The sequence below is a fragment of the Gracilinanus agilis genome, chromosome 5 (genome assembly GCF_016433145.1).
Source record: "Gracilinanus agilis isolate LMUSP501 chromosome 5, AgileGrace, whole genome shotgun sequence".
In the NCBI taxonomy this organism is placed as follows: domain Eukaryota; kingdom Metazoa; phylum Chordata; class Mammalia; order Didelphimorphia; family Didelphidae; genus Gracilinanus; species Gracilinanus agilis.
The window spans coordinates 42,790,545-42,812,276 of record NC_058134.1 but is presented as its reverse complement, the minus strand read 5'-3'; the positions used below and the strand labels follow the sequence as shown (position 1 = coordinate 42,812,276).

The following is a 21,732-nucleotide window of genomic DNA, read 5'->3' as shown; positions in this document are numbered from 1 at the left end:
GATTCCAGCCTCATTGTAAAACAAGTAGGAATTTCAGCAATATTGTAATTTCTTTTTCTTTGTTATCAAGACTTGTGATTTCATTGATGTAGAGATCTCCTACTGAGGAAACTCAATCAGTTGTTCTGAGTCTTAATCTCTCATTCAGCAGGATAACAGATCAATAAAGATTTACAGGTGAAATTTGAATCCAGCTTATCTTGACTCCAGGGCTGGCTTTATCTCCATTACACCATGTTGATTTTCTTGAAATTATAGGGGATTTCAGGAGTTGTTTTCCTCTTAAATTTATGTAATTATGACCCTGTTAAGTTCTTTAACACACATACATGTATTTTGATTTTTTTATTGTAGTCTCATAATGTAGGCACTCCATATAACAATGCAGAGTATATCCTATCTATACCTTCTTATTCTGTGATTGTTACCCATGTCCTCCAATAAGTCCTCTGCAGATACCCCTTCCTCTTTCTTCTCAGAAGTTGGGGTTCCTGTATGTATGGCTTTTAATATCAGACCTTTTGGTCTGATGACTAACTTTTGAGACTTTTTATTTCATCATTTTTCTATTATAGAGATTGCCTTCTGAGAAGGATTTAAGGGAAGATTATGTTGGAAATGTAAATGCTACAGAAAAAAATTTAATAACTTTTAGAAACTATATAGGTACCATCATATAACTTTTGCATTCTATCAATGTTTTCCCTCCTTTTCCAATTACAAATCTCTCAAATGATTTTTTTTCTTATGCCTCATCCTATATATTAGACTTCCTTACCTTTTTCAAGTTCCTTGTTAGTTTGAATCTAAAGAGCCTTGATCCCATTACATGATTTACATCTATATATAGGTGTCACTAGGAGAATATTAGTATAAAAAAGCTTGGGAAACAAATTGGAATTATTGAAAGTACTAGACAGTTTACAATATGTCAATTAGTCTGATTTCAACCCTGGAACCAACTTATGAGCTATCTGTAATCTCTGTTACATATATGCATGTATTGATATATACACATATGCAGTATAAACATAAGAGGCTAATATCTAATTGTGTGCCATAATCTAGACACAATAGGCATTCTTCACCTACATTTTTCTGTGTAGATTATTAATTTTCTTTTGAGTGTTGGGTCTTTTTGACAAGGTCCTTAGAAGCAAGTGTGCTTTAATAGAGTATCCAGAATTTTGAGTCAAAGACCTTGAGTTCAAATCCCAGCCTTGCCTCTTTGTTCTTTAAGTAAGTGATTTAATGCCTGGAGCTCCCTTTTCCCCTCTTATAAGATGAGGCATACAGTTCTAGGAGTTGTGATGCCATTTGGTCTTCTCAGATACTATGAGGAAAGGCAGATGAGAGTATGATTCAATAATCTGATTCCCCCTCTCCCCCCCCAATTAATATCTTCCCTTCTTTTGGATATCTTGAAAATCAGTCCCTCAGTTCTTTCAAAATCATATCCCCTCCATCATAGATTTCTTGATGTTTGCTCAAATTGATCTAGCTCTTCTTGTCTTCAAATGAGAGAGAAAAACAGAAACAGAATACAACAAGAACATCTAATACACTGTTCTTTTTCTTTTTGGAGCTCACTTTTTTTTTAACCCTTATCTTCCATCTTAGAATCAATACTGTGCATTGGTTCCAAGGCAGAAGAGCAGTAAGGGCTAGGCAGTGGTCACACTGTGGGTCTTTCCCAGAGTCACACAACTAGGAAGTATCCGATTTGAACCTAGGACTTTCCATTTCTAGGCCTGGCTCTCAAACCACTGTGCTACCCAGCTGCCCCCTGGAGCTTACTCTTAATTGAATATTACTGACCTTCAGAGTATATGTTAAAGTACTTGAAAAGACTAATTATATGACTCCTGGTCCTCCCTTCAGCAACAAAATGCAACCGGAATCTGAATTTTATCCCATTAAGAATTTTTTCCTTTTTTTCAGATGAAGGTGAGAAGTCAGGAACTGGGATCTTTAGTGATTCCAGTGATATTATTGTACAAGCGGAGAACCAGTCTTCCCTCAGCCACAATTCACTGCCTGAGACTTCTACAAATATTGAAGGTTTGTTTAGCCGGAAGAAGTTCCTTGTTGTGGGTTTTAGTGAAGAAGATGAATCTTGCATTGCCGACGCTATTAAAGAAAATGCTGGAAAAATTCTGCCCCTCCAAAGCAGAACTATTTCTGACTATGCTGTGGTTCCTTTACTGGGGTGTGAAGTGGAGTCAACTGTAGGAGAAGTTGTTACAAATACATGGCTGGTAAGAGGAAACTAGCAGTTGAAACATCAGCAAGTAATGTTGTTAGAAATGGACAATGATGAGAATTTGTGATTAAAGGATAGCTACACACACATTGCATATAAAATTCTGATGTTGTAAATTGATAGATTCTATACTGTAAGTTAAGTTTTGCAAGATTTTGCAAGAAGCCATGCCTGTGGGCACAGTTTGCAGTTGGACACTTGGAATCTTGGGAGATTCCTGTTGCCATCCTGGGGCATGAGACCAATTGTCGGTTGGGCTGTGCCCTATATAAGGGAGGCAGAGACTGGACCCTGGGACTCATTCTGGAGCCTGGGATCCAGGGTGGAAGGAGGAGGACCGTGGGTTTAGATAACTTAGTTAGGTAGGATTTATCTAACTTAGCTGACAAATAGCAACAACTCATTTTCAAACCCAACAATCTATGAAGCTACAAAATGCATTTCAACCAACTAATTATTCTTTATCTGCCTCAGGGCTTGTCAGCCCTGGGCCAGCAGTCGAGCATCAATTAATCAAGCTACCATCTAATTTGTCTACAGGCAAGCAGTGTCCACCAAAGCAGGCCAGATCAACCAGTGGCCTGGCTGAGCCAGTGGGCCTGGTTAGTTCAGCTGTCAACATTCTAAAGCTGTTAGATATAATACTTATAACTAGCATCAAACTACATTTAGGGATTCCTAATAAGCCTCTTCCCTTCTACCAGTTACCTCTTTGTTTTGATTTACACCAGTAAAAGCCTTGTTTTTAAAAGTCAGTCTAGCTATTGACCTTTTGTTGGTTTGAACTGGCAACAGGTCAGCCTCAAAGAAGTCTTAGGGCAAGTTGAAGGGTCAGAGGAGGATTCAGCCTTACTCCCTGAACTTAAGTTTTACTACCATCAGTTGTACCATTTGTCAGATGTGTTATTAATTTATCATTGTTATTTCTGATACTATTGATTAGATTATCATTAACTGAAACATCAATTGGAGCCAGGAAATTAATCTCCCTAAAGAAATACACTGTGATTGTTTGGGGGGATTCTACAGGAAGTTTAGTTGAGATATCTGATTTCCTGTTTATACTTAAGAAAAGGTAAAGCAGAAAGCAAAACTTAACTTACAATACCAAGCATGTTGAGTTGTTAGAATTCAGTAATAGCAAATGATGAAATTTGGGGAGTAATTCTAAGTGACCATTCTCTTGGGTACAGGGAGGTCAGAAAGATGCAGTTGTAAAAAATGCATTTTTCATTGACTTAAATGAGGACAAAACAGATGGGTATTAATCTCCATATTCTGTGGGGTCAGACCTGTGATTTCATTGCTTTAGTGAAATGCTGATGTGGAAATTCCCTTTCTTAACATTGTTTGGCACCTTCTGTGCCACTTAAGAATCATCTAAGATTGAGGTATCAGAGGCAGAACTTGAACCCAAGTCTTTCTGTCTCCAAAGCCAGCTCTTGATTGGCTAATACACTTGTTTACTTTTTATTTCCAAGTTTTTCCCTTATTTTCAACAAAAGTATATATTTATGTATATATATGTATGTGTATATAAGTAGAAAGAATGAAATTATATTGAAAATAAACAAAATCAAGTTTTACACTAAAATGTTTCCCATCTAGAAAAGAGTTTTTGTAATTGAATTGGCATTAACTCCTCATAACTTGTTCTTGTTTTTGCTTTCTCTCTTGAAGATTACTTGTATTGAGCAACAAAAGCTTTTTGACCCAGAGTCAAATCCACTCTTCACACCAATACCAGTATTGGAAACAAGTAGTACTCCTTTAGAAAACTGTGTTCTTTCATTCAGCCAATTTATTGGAGCGGAGAAAGATTCCTTGGTATACTTAGCAAGCCTGCTTGGAGCAAGGTATGCTTTCTCATTAGCATAAGCCTTGGTATGCTCTAAAACATGCAAACTGGAATTTGTCTTTGTCCCTGTGTACAATATACATGTATAAAGTAATGACTCAAAGGAAATGTCATTTGAACAAGCCACCTGTGCTTCTACTCCATTACAGGATCACCTCTCCTGTGCCTTCTTGGCATATTAAACTCAACATGTTCAAAATTGAATAGAAATGAGAGTGAGCCACCCTCAAACCTGCCCTACTTCTAAAATTCTCCTATTTCTCTTGGTTGGCTCATGATCTTGTCAGGAACCAATATCTGAAATTCCAAAGGCATCTTCTCCCTCAGTTCCCTGTATCCAGTCATTCACTAAACTTGCCAAGTCTTCTTCTCCAAGAGCTTTTGCATTTGTCCCCTTCACATCCAAGTACCCACAGAAATGTTTTCATCTGCCCTGCTCCACACACTTTTTCACCTTTGAATCCCTGTCTGGGGCTGGAGCTGCTCTGATGGGTGTGGATGAGAGCATGCTCATCTAACCCACTCTAGCTACCCCAAGCCTGCTTCTTATCCTGAATATCTTACAAGCTCACATACTGTCCTCCTCTATTAGTGCTAGTAATTTTAGAATTGAAAACAGAAAGCCCTATTGATAGCTCCTTTTATCATTCTTGTGATTCCTTAGAACAAACTGTCTTCCTCATTAGAATGGGAGCTTCTTGAAGGCAGGAACATTTGTCTTTATACTCTCAGCACCTAGAATACTGCTTTTTGTTCATTCTTTTTCAGCAATCATACTGCTACCAACTTAAATTGGGCCCTGATTACTTACTCCCCTGGACCTTTGTAAGAACGCCCAGCTGGCATCCCTACCTCTATCCTTCACTCAGCTGCTAGAATAATCTCTTTGAAGCACAAGGCTCACCATGTGAGCCATTCACTGACTCAGAAACTTTCTGTAGCTCCCTCTTCCCTCTATACTGTACAATGGAACCTCTTTAGCCTGGCCTTTAGGGTGCTCCCTGTTCAAGCTCCAAGCTTCCTTTTGTACCTTAAATCTTAACACTCCTGGATGTGCCAATTTGCCTTGGTGTATTCCAACCCAAGTGATCCTTTGTGCCTTGAATGTAGTCCTTACCACTCTAAAGATTCCTCTTCAGTATTCAGCTTGCCACTGGCTGATAGCTTGCACTGACCTGTCATCCTATGATGCTTTGTCTGGATTTCTCCTTTGCTTCTCTCCTCTGTCCCTCCTATGGCCTTTCCCTTTCTGCCCCTCTCCTCCCTTTCCCCAATAAAATGTTCACATCTTCATGAGAAGATTTATGGACAGTAGTGCAGAGGTGAAGGAAGCAGAACCTGGAAAACAGTGTCCGTACAATGACTGATGAATGCTTTGCAGTTAGAATGACTTCAGCTCAACTGCAGGGAAGAGAGGAAAATCTGCCTCCCTTCCTTCTTTGAGGAAGTGGGGGAATTACAAGTGTAGAATATGGCATGTACTGAGGGACTCTAGTGACATCAAAGTTGTTTCTCCACCTTTCTTCCTCACAAGGGAGAGTTAGCTGGATAGGGGAGAAAGGAAGAATATGTTCAAAAATGAAAATGATGAGGAAAGCAAAAAATGAATTAATTTTTTAAAATAAAAACTTCTTAAAAGTAGATCTTATTGGCATTTTATACTTAAAGAAAGTGAGGCACAAAGATGATTTCTCCATGCTTATCCAGCTAGTAAACGGTACCAAAGGGACTTGTACCCAACCTCTTTGATTTCTTTCTTTCTGTAGACCATGTTGCTTCTCATTGAGGTATCACATGTCTAACTAGCTAACTTGAAATGTACTTTCGCAGCCCAAAATGGGAATTTAAGGAGAAAACAGGAGCTCTGTAGGTTAAAAATGTTCACATTTTCTCAGGCAGATAATCTGAACACTCCTACCTGGTGTTCAGTGCCCCATTTCAGACAGGCACAAAATTCTGTGGGTGTGCTCATGTTGTATGTTCTCTGTCAGCTTCCAAGTTTTCTCAACATTTGTGTATCCTCCCTAATGCTTAATTAAATGGCATTCTGTTGTTTTTGGCTTGGGTATTCCATTCCATTACTGGAGGGTTTGGACAGAACAAGTTTGGTGCATTCCTACTACCCCATTTCCCTTCTACCCAGCTCCGTCACTGTATCAGTGGGTAAGTTTTTTAATATCTCCCTCCCTCATTTTTCTCACATGTAAAATAATGCTAAGTTTTAACCTAATCTCACAGCTTTGTTCTGAGACTCAAATGAGATTTGTATTTGGAAGTTCTTGGGAAAGTTGAAACAGTTTTATGAATAGGAAACATTACTGTTACCTGCTCTCTGTTCTGCTTGCCTTCTACATACCTTGGGCTAGAAGAGTGAAGGTATATAGGTAGATAACTGCATAGATTTTTTAAAAAAATTATGGGTAGGAATATTTGAATTTTTTATTTTTTATCAATGATCATTTTTACTCCAGTCTGTTAATTTTTTTTTTGTGGCTTTCTGTTTTTTTCTTTTTAGTTGGAAGAACTTAACTATATCTTGTTTAGCAGCATTTCTTATTGTTTGCTTGCAGCCCAGATCAGTTATTGTATTCACCAACTCAGCTTATTAAATGTCTTCATTTAAACTCTTAAAAATTTCAGAGTTCAAGAATTCTTTGTGCGCAAGGACAATACAAAGAATGACATGTTTGCCAGTACCCATCTTATAGTGAAGCAACCAGATGGTTCTAAATATCAGGCTGCACAGAAGTGGGGATTACCTGCAGTGACTATGGCTTGGATATTAGAGACTGCCAAATTGGGAAGGAGAGCAGATGAATGCAAGTTTATGGTTGGAAATCTACCCAAACAAGGTTGCCATTTTTGTTATATCTTGTTATGAATATTTCTGTTACTAATTGAGTCATGGGACCATAGATGCACTATTTCAAGCTGCCTTAATTTACAAATGAAATTCATTCAAAATAATATCAATTTTTTTTAAGCCCTTACCTTCCATCTTAGAATCAATACTGTGTGTTGGTTCCAAGGCAGAAAAATAGTAAGGGCTAGGCAGTGAGGGTTAAGTGACTTTCCCAGGGTCATACAGCTAGGAAGTGTCTTGAGGCCAGATTTGAACCTAGGACCTCCTCCCATCTCTAGGTCTGGCTCTCAATCCACTGAACCACCTAGCTGCTGCCGCCACCCCCCCCCCCCCCTTTATTAAATGACTCCAAGGTACTAGAACTACAAAGACAAAAAAATGAAACCAGTTCCTGTCTCCAGAGATCTTGAAGTAGGAGAAATACTGAATTATATTTGGGGCATTGTCCTAAGAAAGAGCTTGAATTTTTACTTCTTCAGTTTGGGCACTTATATTTTAAAATCTAATTAAAGCCTAAGAAGTTATTGTTGTAAATTGTCTTTGGGGTTGGCAATATAGCACAGATAGCAAGCATTAAATTTTCATCATTTGTACTAATAGAAGATATAAAGATATATCACAACTTATGGGTGTTTCCCAGTCACAAAAAAAAAATTTTTTTTAGATGGCTCGATAAGAACATAAAAAAGGTGTTACAATTGGAAGGCCTGGGTTCTAATTAATGTTGCCATTGTGCAATTAAAATAGAATAGGAACCCTTTCTAATAGGAATCTTTAACTTCTTTTAGCATTTAGCCTCTTTAGGCATGAGACATCTTTTCAGAGTCATTGGGACATAATAATAATAAGTTGAATAAAGGAGAACAACTTATATTGTGGTCTTTAGTTTTCTCACAAAAAGGTGCATAAATTACATTATTATATTCACTTTAAGCTATGTTTTAAAAATAACAAATTACTAGAGAATGTTTTGGAACAGCCATCAACTTTTTTTACCGAGAGATAGACTGTGCTAACATAATTCCTAAAATAACTATTTTCAGTGGTGTAGCTATGAGCCTGTTCCAATATACATTCCTTTATGCAGCCTACAGGCTACTCTATTATTGTATGGCCATAGGAAAATAAGTACCTCCTTTTCATGGAAAAGTGTTAGTCACTATGTTACTGACCTTGGCATGGTATAAGGGGCAGTTATATCCAGAAATTATGTATGTAAAAACAAAAGAAATACAAGAAAAAAAGAAAATAGATGCAGCATTTTGTTGTTTGGTTCATATTCAATGTTGAAATTGATGTGTTCAATAGGATTTTAAGTTGAGGGGTTGACAGGGAACATTATTGTTTCATATTTGCATTATTTCTTTTAATCTTGCAGAAGAAAGTTTTGAAACCCAGTTGACAGTCAATAAGACTTATTCAGATACTTCAGAGAATTCTAATATGGTCCTGGAACCTGAAAGAAGACCTCCTGTTACACCTTTAGATGTAAACAGATTCCAGAGTAAAACTTTTCATACTGTAATCTCACAGCATTCCAAAAAGTGCTCAACCCCTCCTATTGAAGCACAGCCACTTCAAAAAGAGCCTTCACTACACCTTGACACACCATCGAAATTTCTGTCCAAAGACAAACTCTTTAAACCTTCTTTTGATGTAAAGGTAAGAACTCATTGGTTAATATTGTCAGCCTTTCAATTTGAATGCTTACCACCAAATGCTCTGTACCTTTTTTAATGGGGAGATGGACCTGGCCATAGATTTTCCCAAAGATATTAGATTAGCAAACAAATTTGTATTATTGACACTAGCTAAACAAAGCAAGGGAAAAGAAAAAATATTAATTTGACCTAAGTATATTATAGGCTTCAGTCTTTATTATATTACAGCTTTAAAGGTAGTAGATTTTCAGAATCATAGGAATAAAGAGTGATGTTGTAATAGATTACTGAAAAGATCAGTTACGAGACCTGGGTTCTAGCCTCAGCCTCAGCTTTTCCATATAGTCTTTGAAGCAAATCATTTCACCTATCTACATTAGTTTCCTGATCTGTAAGATGAAGAGATTAGACCAGATGATCACTGAGGTCAATTCCATCCTTGATCCTGAATTCTGATTCAAATTCTAAAGGATGTGTGTGATTTTAGGCAATAGCTTTTTGTCCATACAGATATTTTATCAAAGGAGATAATATGTATACAAAGTGTTTTGCAAAATTTAAAGTACCACATAAAAGTGAGCTGTCGATATTATTCATAGCCATTTTATATAAGTGGCTATTTTTGGGCACACAACACACATAGTAGAAGTGAGCTTTCTTGAAGATAAGACCATATTGAAGACCTTCAAGGGCACTATATTGAAGTGTACATAATTTTCACTCATACATCTCCTATGCAGTTATTTCTTTTGTATTAGTTAGCGACCTCTTTCTACTATTAAAGTATTTCATACTCCTCACCACAGATCTTTGCGGCTCTTACCTCTGTACACCATGTGTTTTTGTCTTTTTCCCCATCCTTTGTATAAAAAAGCTAGGTTTTTGAAAAAATATCTACTCTTCAGTAAACCAACTTGTTTGATTACCAAGTATAATCTTTCAGTCTTATCTCTTTGTTCACTACTCTTAAATTGAGAGCAATCTGGAAGTCTGGGGATTCAGATGACTGTCCAACCTCTAGATGGTTGACATCATGTGCTATTTGAAAAATTATTTGTTACATATTTTGAATTGAATTTTTATATTTTATACTCCTTAAATTTTATAATGAGTGAAGAAATTTATGACAAGAAAAGGACAGGGCAATCATGAAATAATGAAAGATAATAGATGGGAAGCCTTTGATCTACTGCTAAGATAAGCAGGCCTGAGAAGAGCTGCATAGAATGAAAAGGCATGGGAAGGTTGTGATCTGTATGATGTAGAAACCAACACCCTTGAATTCATAAATGCAAAACACCAAACTAGTGGAGGGGGCCAGAGAAACGCGACAAGATTTGGAAACAAGATCATATTTACAAAGATAGAAAGACATAGGGATGTAACAGTCTAGAAAAGTGAAAACTTGGGATAACCATATAGCTGTCTTCAAATACGTCATATTACAGGGCATATGCATTTTCTATTGCTATAGTTAACCACAATTTATATTTATAAAGTGCTCCTCACAAAGCCCTATCCTATCTGTCAGGTTTTATTATCTCCATTACAAATGAAGAAACTAAGGATCTGAAAGGAGATTAAATATTTGACCTTATATGATAACACGGCTAGCAAGATTTAAACCAAGGTATCTTGACTCTTAAGTCCAATGCCCTATTTACTAAGCAGCACTGCCTCTCTATAAGGCAGTATTATGCAAAATGGGTGGAAGCTGTTATAGGGAAATAGGTAATGACTCAAAATAAAGGAAAACTTTCTGTGTTTGTCCAACAATTGAATGAAGTACCTTGTAAAGGAGGAAATTCCCCATGTTCAAACAATAGCTGGAGGACATTAAGTCAGGTACATCACAGAAGGGATTCCTTCATTAGGTGGTAAAATGGACTAGATAACAAAATTGTATGCTTCCATACAACTTATGGTATAGGTAGGTCATCATTTCAGTTTTTAATTAAAATCCTGATTTTCCCATAGTATTACTTCTTATGGCTTATCCTCTTTTTCTTTTCATTTTTAAAGTTTTGGGTCTATAGTCAGAGGGGAATTTTTTCTCTTCAGTCACTGGCCAGTAGCAGAATGCCAGGGGAGATGGGAGAGTGGGGTTGAGAGACATAAATAAAAAAGCAATTTTGATTTAGTGAGCTTTTTTGTCTTTTTAAAAGAGAAATGTTAAATATTTAAAACTCTGTTGTGGCTTTCTAAGTACCATGTGTCTTTCCATTTCCCTCCAGATTATCTTCTGAGATTATGGTATTTCATGATTTGTAGCCATGTAGCAGAGCGGCTAGGTGGTGCAGGGGATAGTTGGCTGGACCTGGAGTCAGGAAGACTCGTCTTCCTAAGTTCAGATCTGGTCTCAGACACTTCCTAGCTGTGTGACCCTTGGCAAGCCATTTAACCCTGTTTGCCTCAATTTCCTCATCTGTAAAATGAGCTAGAGAAGGAAATGGCAAAACCACTTGCCAAGAAAACCCCAAATGGGGGTCACGAAGAGTCAAACATGACTGAAAAACAACAACAAAGCCATATAGCACCCTTGGGAGAACACTTCCAATAAATGAATATATTTCTTCACATGGTACCCCATTTCATTTTTGGACAGCAAAAAAAAATTCTTTATTAAGCCTTTTTTGTTTGTTTGTTTGTTTGTTTGTTTGTCATATAAGAGCCACAGTACTTCATATATCTGTATTAACAATCCAGAATTCAGTGGAACTATTTAACCTTCTTAATTTAGATGTTGCATTAATGTTGTGATGTAATTCTTTTTTTTTTTTTTTTCCAACTGTATGATACTGTGGTAATCTAAACTACCTAGATCTTTTTTCCAAACTTTTCCCTATGATGTTATGCCAGGTTTTCTTACTCATCCAATGCAACACTTATGTCATTGATTGTATAGGCATTTATATCACTTTAAAAGTTCATCTCAAAGTTTTCAGTTTGTTATAAATTCTCTTTTCCACAAGTCTAACAAGTATCTTATGTTCCCCTAATTTGCTTATGGTATCACCCTTTATTTCTAGATCAAGTATCCATTTTGACTTTATCCTGGTGTATGGTATGAGATGTTGGTCCATGCCTAGACTGAGCCATACTGCTTTTCAGTTTTTATCAAATTGTAACTTCTTTCTCCAAAAGCTTGGATCTTTGGATTTATCAAACACTAAGTTGCTATTGACATTGACTGCCATATGTGTTGATTACCTAATCCATTCCATTGATCCACCACTCTATAGCTTAACCAGTACCAGATTGTTTTGATAATTATTGCTTTATAGTATAGTTTGAGATCTGATTCAACCAGACTTCTTTATTTTAAAAAATTAATTCCCTTGATATTCTTGGCCTTTTGTTCTTTTTTTTTTTACCCTTACCTTCCATCCTAGAATCAATACTGTGTATTGGTTCTAAGGCAGAAGAATGTTAAGGGCTAGGCAATGGGGGTTAAATGACTTGCTTAGGGTCACATACAAAGTGTCTGAGACCAGATTTGACTTCCCATCTCTGGGCCTGGCTTTCAAACCACAGAGCTGCCTAGCTGCCCCCACTCTTTCAGATGAATTTTGTAGTTATTTTTCTGGTTCTATGAAATAATTTTTGGGTAGTTTGATTGGCATGGCACCAAATAAATAAATTTAGGTGGTATTGTCATTTTCACTATATTGGCTTGGCCTATCCATGACAAATTAGTGTTTTTTCAGTTGTTTAGGTCTGATTTTATTTTTATGAAGAATGTTTTCTAATTGTGTTCATATAGTTGCCTGATTTGTTTTGATAGGTATGTCCCCAGGTATTTTATATTGTTTAGAGTTATTTTGAATGGAATTTCTTTTTCTGTCTCTTGCTTTTGGATTTTGTCAAAGGTAAATAGAATGCTTATGATTTATGTAGGTTTATTTTGTATCCTACAACTTTGCTGAAATTGTTAATTATTTCTATTAGTTTTTTGCTGAATCTCTAGGGTTCCCTAAGATACCATCATATCTGCAGAATGATAACTTTCTTTTTTCATTGTGTATTCTAATTTTTTCAATTTCTTTTTCTGGTCTTGTTGCTATAGTGAGTATTTCTAGTACAATATTAAATAATAATGGCGATAATGAACATCCTTGTTTTATTTACTCCCAATCTTATTGGATCTCATGTTTTCTTAATGCTTCTTTGCCTCGTTTACTCATTACATCATCAATTCCCCCTTCACAGCATTTGTTTTACCCATTTTGGAGAGAAAATCATTCTCTTGAAGAGGAAAACAGAGACAAAGCAGGAATGGTTCTGCTTGCTTTCTGTTATTTAAAACTGTGCCCACCATGTTCATCTTTTGAACATTTTGGTTTAAAAAAAATATTCTAGCATTTTTCACAAGTGTCACCTCATTTTAGCTTAGTTTAGTTACCCTTATAGTTAGATAGTAGAGAAAGAGTGCTGAACTTTGGTTTAAGGGACCTAGATTTGAATCCCAACTCTTTTTCTTACTAATTCTTAAAACTGTAGGCAAAGGACTTAATAGCTCTGGGTCTCAGTTTCCTCATCTATAAAATGGTGATAACAACTCATATAGTATGCTACCAATTCTTTTTTAAACCCATAAAGTGTAGTCTCTAAACATGAGTTATGATCATTCTTGTATTCATCCATCATTGTGTACTCTCCCTTCCATTTTTCATATGTATCTTTTCTATATATTTAAAAAGCAGGTTATTTGGTATATTCGTGCACTAGACTTAGAGTTGTGAGACTATGGGGGTGAGAGTACTAAAACATTAACTAGCAATGAGGTCATAGTCATTTGACTTCTTTGAGTCCGTTTTATCAAAAATGGGGATGATGTTGCTGTACTACAAAGTTGAAATGAAAGTGTATTGTGAATTGCTCAGTTCTATAGAGAGTTTCTTTTGGCTAATAGAAGTTACAGCCATTCATTCAATAAGGAAGTGATTTTTTTTTTTTCTATTTCAGTTGCTTCATTCTGGGGCCTGGGTGAATAAATATAACAGAGCCTGGTAAAACATTTGCAGTCATGATTTCTAAATAGTCTGCTATAAAGTATTTTGAACAAGACTCCTATAAAAATTTGAATTTTTCCAAAACTCTTTGTACTATATGGAATGTGTATTTATGTTTGGCTAAGAAAAAATTTAGAGTTGTAAAATCACCAGGTAAAGATATAGCTAAATTAATTGTTTCCTTTATCACTAGGATGCACTGGCAGCCTTGGAAACTCCATTAGGTCCCAATCAACGAAGCCGAAGAATGAGTACCCCACTTTCTGAAGTCATTGGGAGGAACTTGAAACATGCTCTGGCAAATAGCACTCGCCACACAGTTGCTCTTACTGCCAGTCCTGTGCTGAAAGATGCCCAGTCAGAAAAGGTAGAATTGAATTACTTAACACATTATATTATAATGTGATTTGAAACATTTATGATTGATCTGGGTTTTTTTTTTCTCCTTGTATATAGGAGGAAGATCCCAAACCACTTCACAATGTAGTTACATGTGTTAGTAAAAAACTCAGTAAGAAACAGAGTGAACTAAATACTATTGCAGCATCCCTTGGAGCAGAGTACAGGTTGGTGTCAGTTCATTTTTTTTTTATTAAAAAAATTTTATTAATAAAATTTATTCACAAGTATTTCAGCCCTTCCCCCCACTCCCTGCATCACAGAAGGCATCATCTGGAAGGTAGATGTGTTCATACACATTATGTCTTTCGTATTTCCACCTTTCATTTCAATCTCTGGAGGTAACATTCACGATTTATTCAAGAATTAAATCTATAGTTGTTTGGATGTTCTCTTGGTTCTACTAATTTCACTGTTCATTATCTCATGTAATTCTTTACAAATTTTATTAAAATTAGCTGTTCATGATTTCTTATGATGCAGTAGTATTTCATCACAATCAGATACCACAATTTGTTTAGCCATTCCCCAATTGATGCCTTGATGTTTATTTAATAATACATCCCAGGAAAGCCCCCTAATTGGCTTGTTGTCAATGCACCTAGCAATCATAAGATCATTGTTTTTGTCCTCTTTCTTTTTATACCCAAATTTCTGTAATTTATAAGTTAGTTATGTTTACAAGAGCTTTCAGGGAGACCAGTCTCCCTCATGCTCTTCGGGGGGAATGTGATTTTGGGAGTACTTGAACTAATCTTGAGGTCCCTGATCTAAACTTCCTGTTGACATTTAAGGCTCTTTCAAACTGCATTTCCCATGATTCCTGACTCACATAAATGATGTAGGCAATTACTTAATAATGTAAACAGAAGGGCACTTCCTCTTTTGTGATTGTGGAGCAGGAGCCAGGATGGGAGGAGCAATTAAATGGCGGGTCCCTTTAAACAGGCACCTGGCTTCATTTTCCTGAATGGCTATTAATAAACCCTTAAAAACCCTGATATTTCTAAATCTATCCTTTTATATTAATTTTATTTCTTACACCATATCAAGCTGGATGTCCCAGGGACATTTTCAAGTTAAGATATCCTAAATTGAATTGATTATCTTTCCTCATTTAAATCTCTCTCCTCCTCTTTCCCAGATTTTCCCATTTCTGTGGAAGGTACTACCATTCTTCATTTTCCTTTAAAAATGAATATTATCCTAGACTCCTCACTCTCCATTCAGCTGCCATTTCTTGTTTCTGTTTCCTAAACATTTCATTGGAAGTTCAGGATTTTGGCAGTGACATTCCTGGGAATTTAAGAGAGTTTTTAGGATTTCTTTCAATTTTCATATTGCCCTCTAAAATGCTTTTAAGCAATTTTCTCTAAAGATGACAAATTGATTTTGCCATAGGTTTCAGGTGTTCTTATGATGCTTAAATGCTCCTTGATCTGTTTTGCAAGGTAGTTGTTTTTGATATGAGAGATCTTATGTTTCCCTCCATTTCCTCATTCTTTTGATTTTAGACTAAGAATTCTTGTTGTCAGGGGACAGCTGGGTAGCTCAGTAGATTGAGAGTCAGGCCTAGAGACAGGAGGTCCTAGGTTCAAATATGGCCTCAGACACTTCCCAGCTGTGTGACTTTGGGCAAGTCACTTGACCCCCATTGCCTACCCTTACCACTATTCTGCCTTGGAGCCAATACAAAGTATTGACTCCAAGATGGAAGGTAAGGGTTTAAAAAATAAAGAAAAAAGAATTCTTGTCTCCTGAAGTCATTGATTTTCATTTGGAATATTTCTGATTTGTAGGGAATTTCTCACTACAATAAGTTTTGTTCCCTTCATTTAAACTTTTGATCCTTTATCAATTCTTTCCTCTATAGGGCTCATTGCTTTTGTATTCTTTATTAAATTCTTTCATTATTTCTTTCAAAAATATTAATTGTTCTTGTGCATAAGCTATTTTTTTCTCTAAGGTTTTGATAACAGGTATTTCTAAGTTACTCTCAAATTCCAGGTTTGTATTTTGGTCATCTCTGTGATGGGTCAAAAACTATGAGAAAGTGAGAATAAAAAAATAAAAGTTTTAAAAAGGATTCTGTAATAGCAATTACCTTGAATGTGCATGCACAGGCAAGCCTGCAAGTGACCACAAAATTCCCCTTAAATTGATCCAATGCTTATACCTTTAATCAAACAACTCTGATTTTTTTCTCTTTACCAAACAATGTTCTTCAGCTGACATATAGATACAAGTCCTTTTTATTACCTTGAAGACATTCTGTTTTTCAGAATGTTCAGATTTCACCTGTACTATTTGTACAGTTTATCTTGCAATTTATCAACAACTCATTTTCCTCCTTTTTCTATTTTGCAACCCTGTAGACCAGCACAATTTGTTTTCCCTTGTTGTTATAATCATATACAAAAATTTAACCTCTTATCTGGTGTTAGGAAAATCCTTTTTTTAATCTACTCATTTTTATGCTTGTGTCTGAAGAATTGAATTCTAGGTCTCCTTTGCCCCAGGAATCAAATGAATTTTTTTTTTTTTAGTTTTTTTTTTTTTTTTATAAACCCTTGTACTTTGGTGTATTGTCTCATAGGTGTAAGATTGGTAAGGGTGGGCAATGGGGGTCAAGTGACTTGCCCAGGGTCACACAGCTGGGAAGTGGCTGAGGCCGGGTTTGAACCTAGGACCTCCTGTCTCTAGGCCTGACTCTCACTCCACTGAGCTACCCAGCTGCCCCCAATCAAATGAATTTTGAAGACTTTTTTGCCTTGTGGTTTTTAGGACCCTTTTAGGCCTTTTCTTTCCCCAGAGTGACTTGAAAACTGTCATTAGCCTTATTAGCCCTGAAATCTGTTGATTTCAATTTAGGAATTTTTTCTTACTGAAACAAGTAAGGAAAAGTTTTACTTTCACTTTATGTTGAGTCTGAAGCTTTTCACTTTCATCCCTAAGGGGATATAGATCTTATTTCCTGATTATCTAAGGGATGAATTGTTTAGTAATAGTTTTGTTTAAATCTGGGATAGCTGAGCTGTACTATTTCCTTCTACCATCTTGGTTTCCTGTCTTCCTGAAGTAACTTTTGTCATACTTGATATCATATTTTTCTTTAGCCTTACAAATATCTAAAAAGAAATGTGAGAAAAGAGCCTTTAATGGAAATTTGTTATGAATTCCCAAAATAGGCAGTTTATTTTTACTCACCTACAAGAACCAGAATTGTTTTTATATCTATCCCTGCTCCTTCTCCTCAAAACATTCTGCAGTATTTAACCTTTGAGAAGTAAAGGTTCAAAGAGACTTTGAGAGGTGATCTTCTCTAAAATCCTTGCCTTGAGGCAATGGAATGTTTAAAGCAATCAAAACTACTAGTGTTTAAGTGTCTGGGATATACATGCATTTGATTGGCATTTGACTTACAAATACAAAGAATGAAACAATCTTTATTTGCCAGGGCTTTAGATTCTAGTGGGGAAGATAAATGAATATTAAAATATAAATAGCATAAATATAAAGTTGATAAGTACATAAATATGCAAAATATTTAAATACAAGGTATTAGAGGTTGGGAAACCAGGAAAGGGCTTCATAAAGATGATGATTAAGCTATTTCTAAAAAAGGTAGAGAGAGATTCTAAGAAGTAGAGATAAGGAAGGAATGCATTTCAGGCATGTATAAAAGTAATATCTTCTTTAAAAAAGAGGTTCCACAGCCTTCTTATTAAAATACTATGGGATAAGGAATTTAGGTAAATTTTCTGGAGAATTTCAATACATAAACTCTTTTCTTTTATTTTGCTTACTCATATTACCAACTTAGTTTTGCTTTTTCCTCCTAATGGTAGTATCTGTCCTAGTATGCAGATAACTTACAATGAAAGTTACAAGATGAATCCTGTAACTTCTATGGGGAAAAAAAAGCTACTTAATGGATGGCCCATTATTAAGTAAACCTGGAGCTAAAGGAACTTTAGATAATTATCATTAGTCGTCCATTAAAAAAAATTTCCATTTTGGATAATTTTAAAGATTAATTTTCTCTTTTTAATTAAATTTCACTTTTTCTTTGATATAATTAAACTTTTAAATAGTAGAACTGCACTTTTCCATTATTTTTCCTCAGATCAAAAGTTAAAAGAGAGTGGCAGTTCATTTTAATTATTTAAGAGACTTTTTCTTATAAATAAAGTTCTGATGTTTCCTTTTTCTTTTTTTTTTTTTGAATCTCAAATTATTCCTATATTCCAAACAGCAATGGTATTAAACTGATTTATATATCTTTTAGTTATATTTCATTTGCTTGCATTATAGATGGAGTTTTGATGAAACAGTGACTCATTTCATCTATCAAGGGCGACCAAATGACACTAATCGAGAGTATAAGTCTGTTAAAGAAAGAGGGATATACATTGTTTCAGAGCACTGGCTTTTAGAAGTAAGTAACATTTTTCTCCCTTAATGTTAAATAAAAATATAATCAAAATGTGTTCTAAAGTTCTATAATCAAAATTTGCCCAGCAAGGGGCAGCTGGGTGGCTCAGTAGATTGAGAGCCAGGCCTACAGACTGGAAGTCTTGGGTTCATATATGGCCTCAGACACTTCCTAGCTGTATGACCCTGGGCAAGTCCCTTAACCCACATTATGTAGTCTTTACCACCCTTCTGCCTTCCAAACAGTATAGTATTGATTCTAAGATGGAAGGTAAGGGTTTAAAAAAAAAAAAAAAAGGACCAGCAACTGTAAATTAAATATAAATGTGTCTGGTAATCAGCTTTTATAATTATTATGAGTAATTATCAGACATTGTAATCAACTCTTAACAAGTTTTCCTATCTCCTCGATCTTTCCTTTTTTTCCACTGATAAATTTCTTTCTTATGTGGTCATATTACTCTTGCACAGAAGTCAGTGGTTTCCCATTTTCTTCCAAGCAAAAGAGAGAAGTTGCAAAGAGGCAAATTTAGGCTTGATGGAAGAAAAGATATTTTTAAGAATTTGGGCTGCCTCAGGAATGAATGAATCCTCCCTGCCCATCAGTCGGTTAACCATTTTTTAAGAACATACTGTGTGCCAGACATTTAGCTAGAGAATGAAAGGCAAAAACAATTCTTATTCTCAAGGAACTCAGTCTAATGGGAGTTCTAAAAGTTAATTCAGATGCTAAAAAGACCTTTCCAAATCTCCCTCCTTGGTATGATCCTCCTCTGGCAGTATCATAGTATTTGTTTAATATCTTCCTTGTAGACTATTAACTCTGTGAAAGCAGGGCCCATGTTCTTCTCTAAGCTTTGAAACTCATCTGACTCTACAGCACAATGCTTGGTACACAGGAGATGCTTAATCAGTACTAATTATTGTTAATAATTGTATTGAAACATTGAATTGAATCATAAGTTTAAAACTTATTTCTTAAATCATTAGTTCTTTGGTGACAAGGTTCTTCTCACACTTTAAAAGCTACAAAGGTAAAAAAGCTTAAGTTTATTCCCTAATAGTTTGTTGAGTGAGAATTGGTTCAATATATTGGTTTGATTTAGAGAAGTACTCCTATGTCAGTGGAATTAGATTTAATATGTCACTGAGTACTTTTCCCTTTAAAAAGAGAACAGTTAGATTTGCTTTTCTCATGAAAACATTTTCATGTAAGCTTTCAAGACAATAGGCTTATAGATATTTTTTTGTCCTAATCTTAGACACAGGGTCTTTAGATGATCATTATTTTCTATGGCATTGTGGGTGTGTTTTAATTTTTCAGTCTCTTAAGAGTGTGTTTGTTGCAGAGTGCTCAAGTACAGAGGCGACTTCCTGAATCTCATTATCCACATACTTACAACCCCAAAATGAGCCTGGATATAAGTGCAGTGCAAGACAGCAGAGTTTGTCTCAGTCAGTCTCCATCAACTGGTAAAATGGCAAAAGATGACGATGAGGTATTTAATGCATACTACACATTTAATATCTAAGATGAATGTATAATGCAGAAAATGAAAAAACTATGTAATAATGGTCTCTTTTGAGAAATTGCATCTTTTTCCCCCAATAGCCTCTTCTTCATTTATCTTTGGAAGGAAATGATGAAGATATAACCATTGATCAGAAGCCTGTAGCAAGTACAAATGGAGAAATACCGAATATTCCCAAAGGAGGTAAAATTCTCTTGTTGCCCAACTACAATCATAACTTAGAAGTTAAGCAAGTTACAAAAATGTCTTTATAAATTTAGTTTTTATGTAAAGAATTACTGGGATGGCCACCAAATAATGGATTTTTTGGTCACATTAACCTTTAAAAGATTCTCTACAATCTATGTTGTTGAAGAGAATACTCAGAAAAAAGCAGAGATCCTTTAAGTATTGGAGAAGCATAAAGGATTATGTAAATGTTTAACCCAAAATGCCTTGAATATCTAATGGCCATTTTCTCTCCTTTTGCCAAATCTACCCACAAACCTTTGGTCTAATATATACCAAGTATCTAGTTTGGGTAACGGAAGCCACACTGTACTTGGAGTCGGAGACTGAGGATCAATACTACTTTAAGGCACTAACTTTATTTCTGTGGTCAAAGACATTTAACTTCTCAATGCCTGTTTCTTCATCTGTAAAATGGAGCTAATACTCCTTGCACTACTACTACCTTCCAGAGATTTTTTTAAGGAAAGGGCTTTAAGACAAAAGATTCAGATCCTGGGTAGGCCCTTTGTAGGCTTGTCACATCACCTCTTGAAGCTTTAGTTTTCTAGCTATAAATTGAAGAGGTTGGAGGAGAGGATCTCAAGTCCCTTGCCAGTTCTAAGTCCTTATTGGTCCTTATTATTGATGAAATGCCTTTAATAGACTACCATCTATTTATTACTGGGTTACCTCAGTCTTCATTTTGGACTAGTTTATCATTTATGTGTCCATTCTCATCATATCATCATTCAACAACTCTTGGAGCAGCTGGATTCTAGAGGAAGCATTATGCTTGCCCTCACGGAACTGGAGAGAGAAAGCTAGATGTCCTTATTTAACAGAGAGGTGTGAAATGGATTGAGATTTCAGAGAAAGGAGGGTAATTATTGTGTCATGGTAATGGTTATTGTATGTTATGATAATTACATGTTTTACATGCCTTCCAAAGATGTAAGTCCCTAAAAGGTAAGATTTTTCTGTTCCTTTTATATCGGGGCATTTAACACCATATAGTAATGAAATAGGCCCTTGGAACCTGGCATGATGTGGGGCCAGTCATTTAACTCCTCCGGGCCATGTTCCTTTTGTATCTGTAAAGGAAGATCTGGAAGGATGGTCTTCCTGATTCCATCCAGATTTCCTTGTGTGGTCCTATGAGGTTGATAAGAAGAAATACTTAATAAATGAATTTGTGCTTTAGCCAGAGCCCGAATGTACAAGTATTTCAACCCCGATTTGAGAAAAGGAAAGCAGGAAATGGAACAGGAGCCTTAGATGCTGCTTTTGTTGTTTCCAGCTCTGACACAGACTTTGGAGATGAGAAAGAGCTTCCAGAAGCAGCTGCAGGAGATAATGTCAGCAACATCAACAGTCAAACTCCAAGGGCAGAGGAATTCCCTTTCCAGAAATGGTTGTGACAGCTCTTCTTCAACTCCTGACAATACCTGGTCTGCACGCAGTGGCCGCAGCAGAGTTCTAGAAGCATTAAGGTATCTGGCC

The 21,732-nt window shown here is 35.9% G+C and overlaps 1 protein-coding gene across 1 annotated transcript in view; it reads left to right on the top strand.

The window, feature by feature from the left end:
• Positions 1–21,732, top strand: part of TOPBP1 (DNA topoisomerase II binding protein 1) — a 54,998-nt gene that overhangs the window by 18,081 nt on the left and 15,185 nt on the right. The window contains exons 11-20 of the mRNA XM_044677656.1: positions 1,942–2,258; positions 3,944–4,119; positions 6,762–6,973; positions 8,363–8,646; positions 13,851–14,024; positions 14,114–14,223; positions 18,371–18,494; positions 19,840–19,989; positions 20,103–20,205; positions 21,530–21,722. Coding sequence (XP_044533591.1) covers positions 1,942–2,258; positions 3,944–4,119; positions 6,762–6,973; positions 8,363–8,646; positions 13,851–14,024; positions 14,114–14,223; positions 18,371–18,494; positions 19,840–19,989; positions 20,103–20,205; positions 21,530–21,722 — 1,843 coding nt within the window. The remainder of the gene's footprint in view (positions 1–1,941; positions 2,259–3,943; positions 4,120–6,761; positions 6,974–8,362; positions 8,647–13,850; positions 14,025–14,113; positions 14,224–18,370; positions 18,495–19,839; positions 19,990–20,102; positions 20,206–21,529; positions 21,723–21,732) is intronic.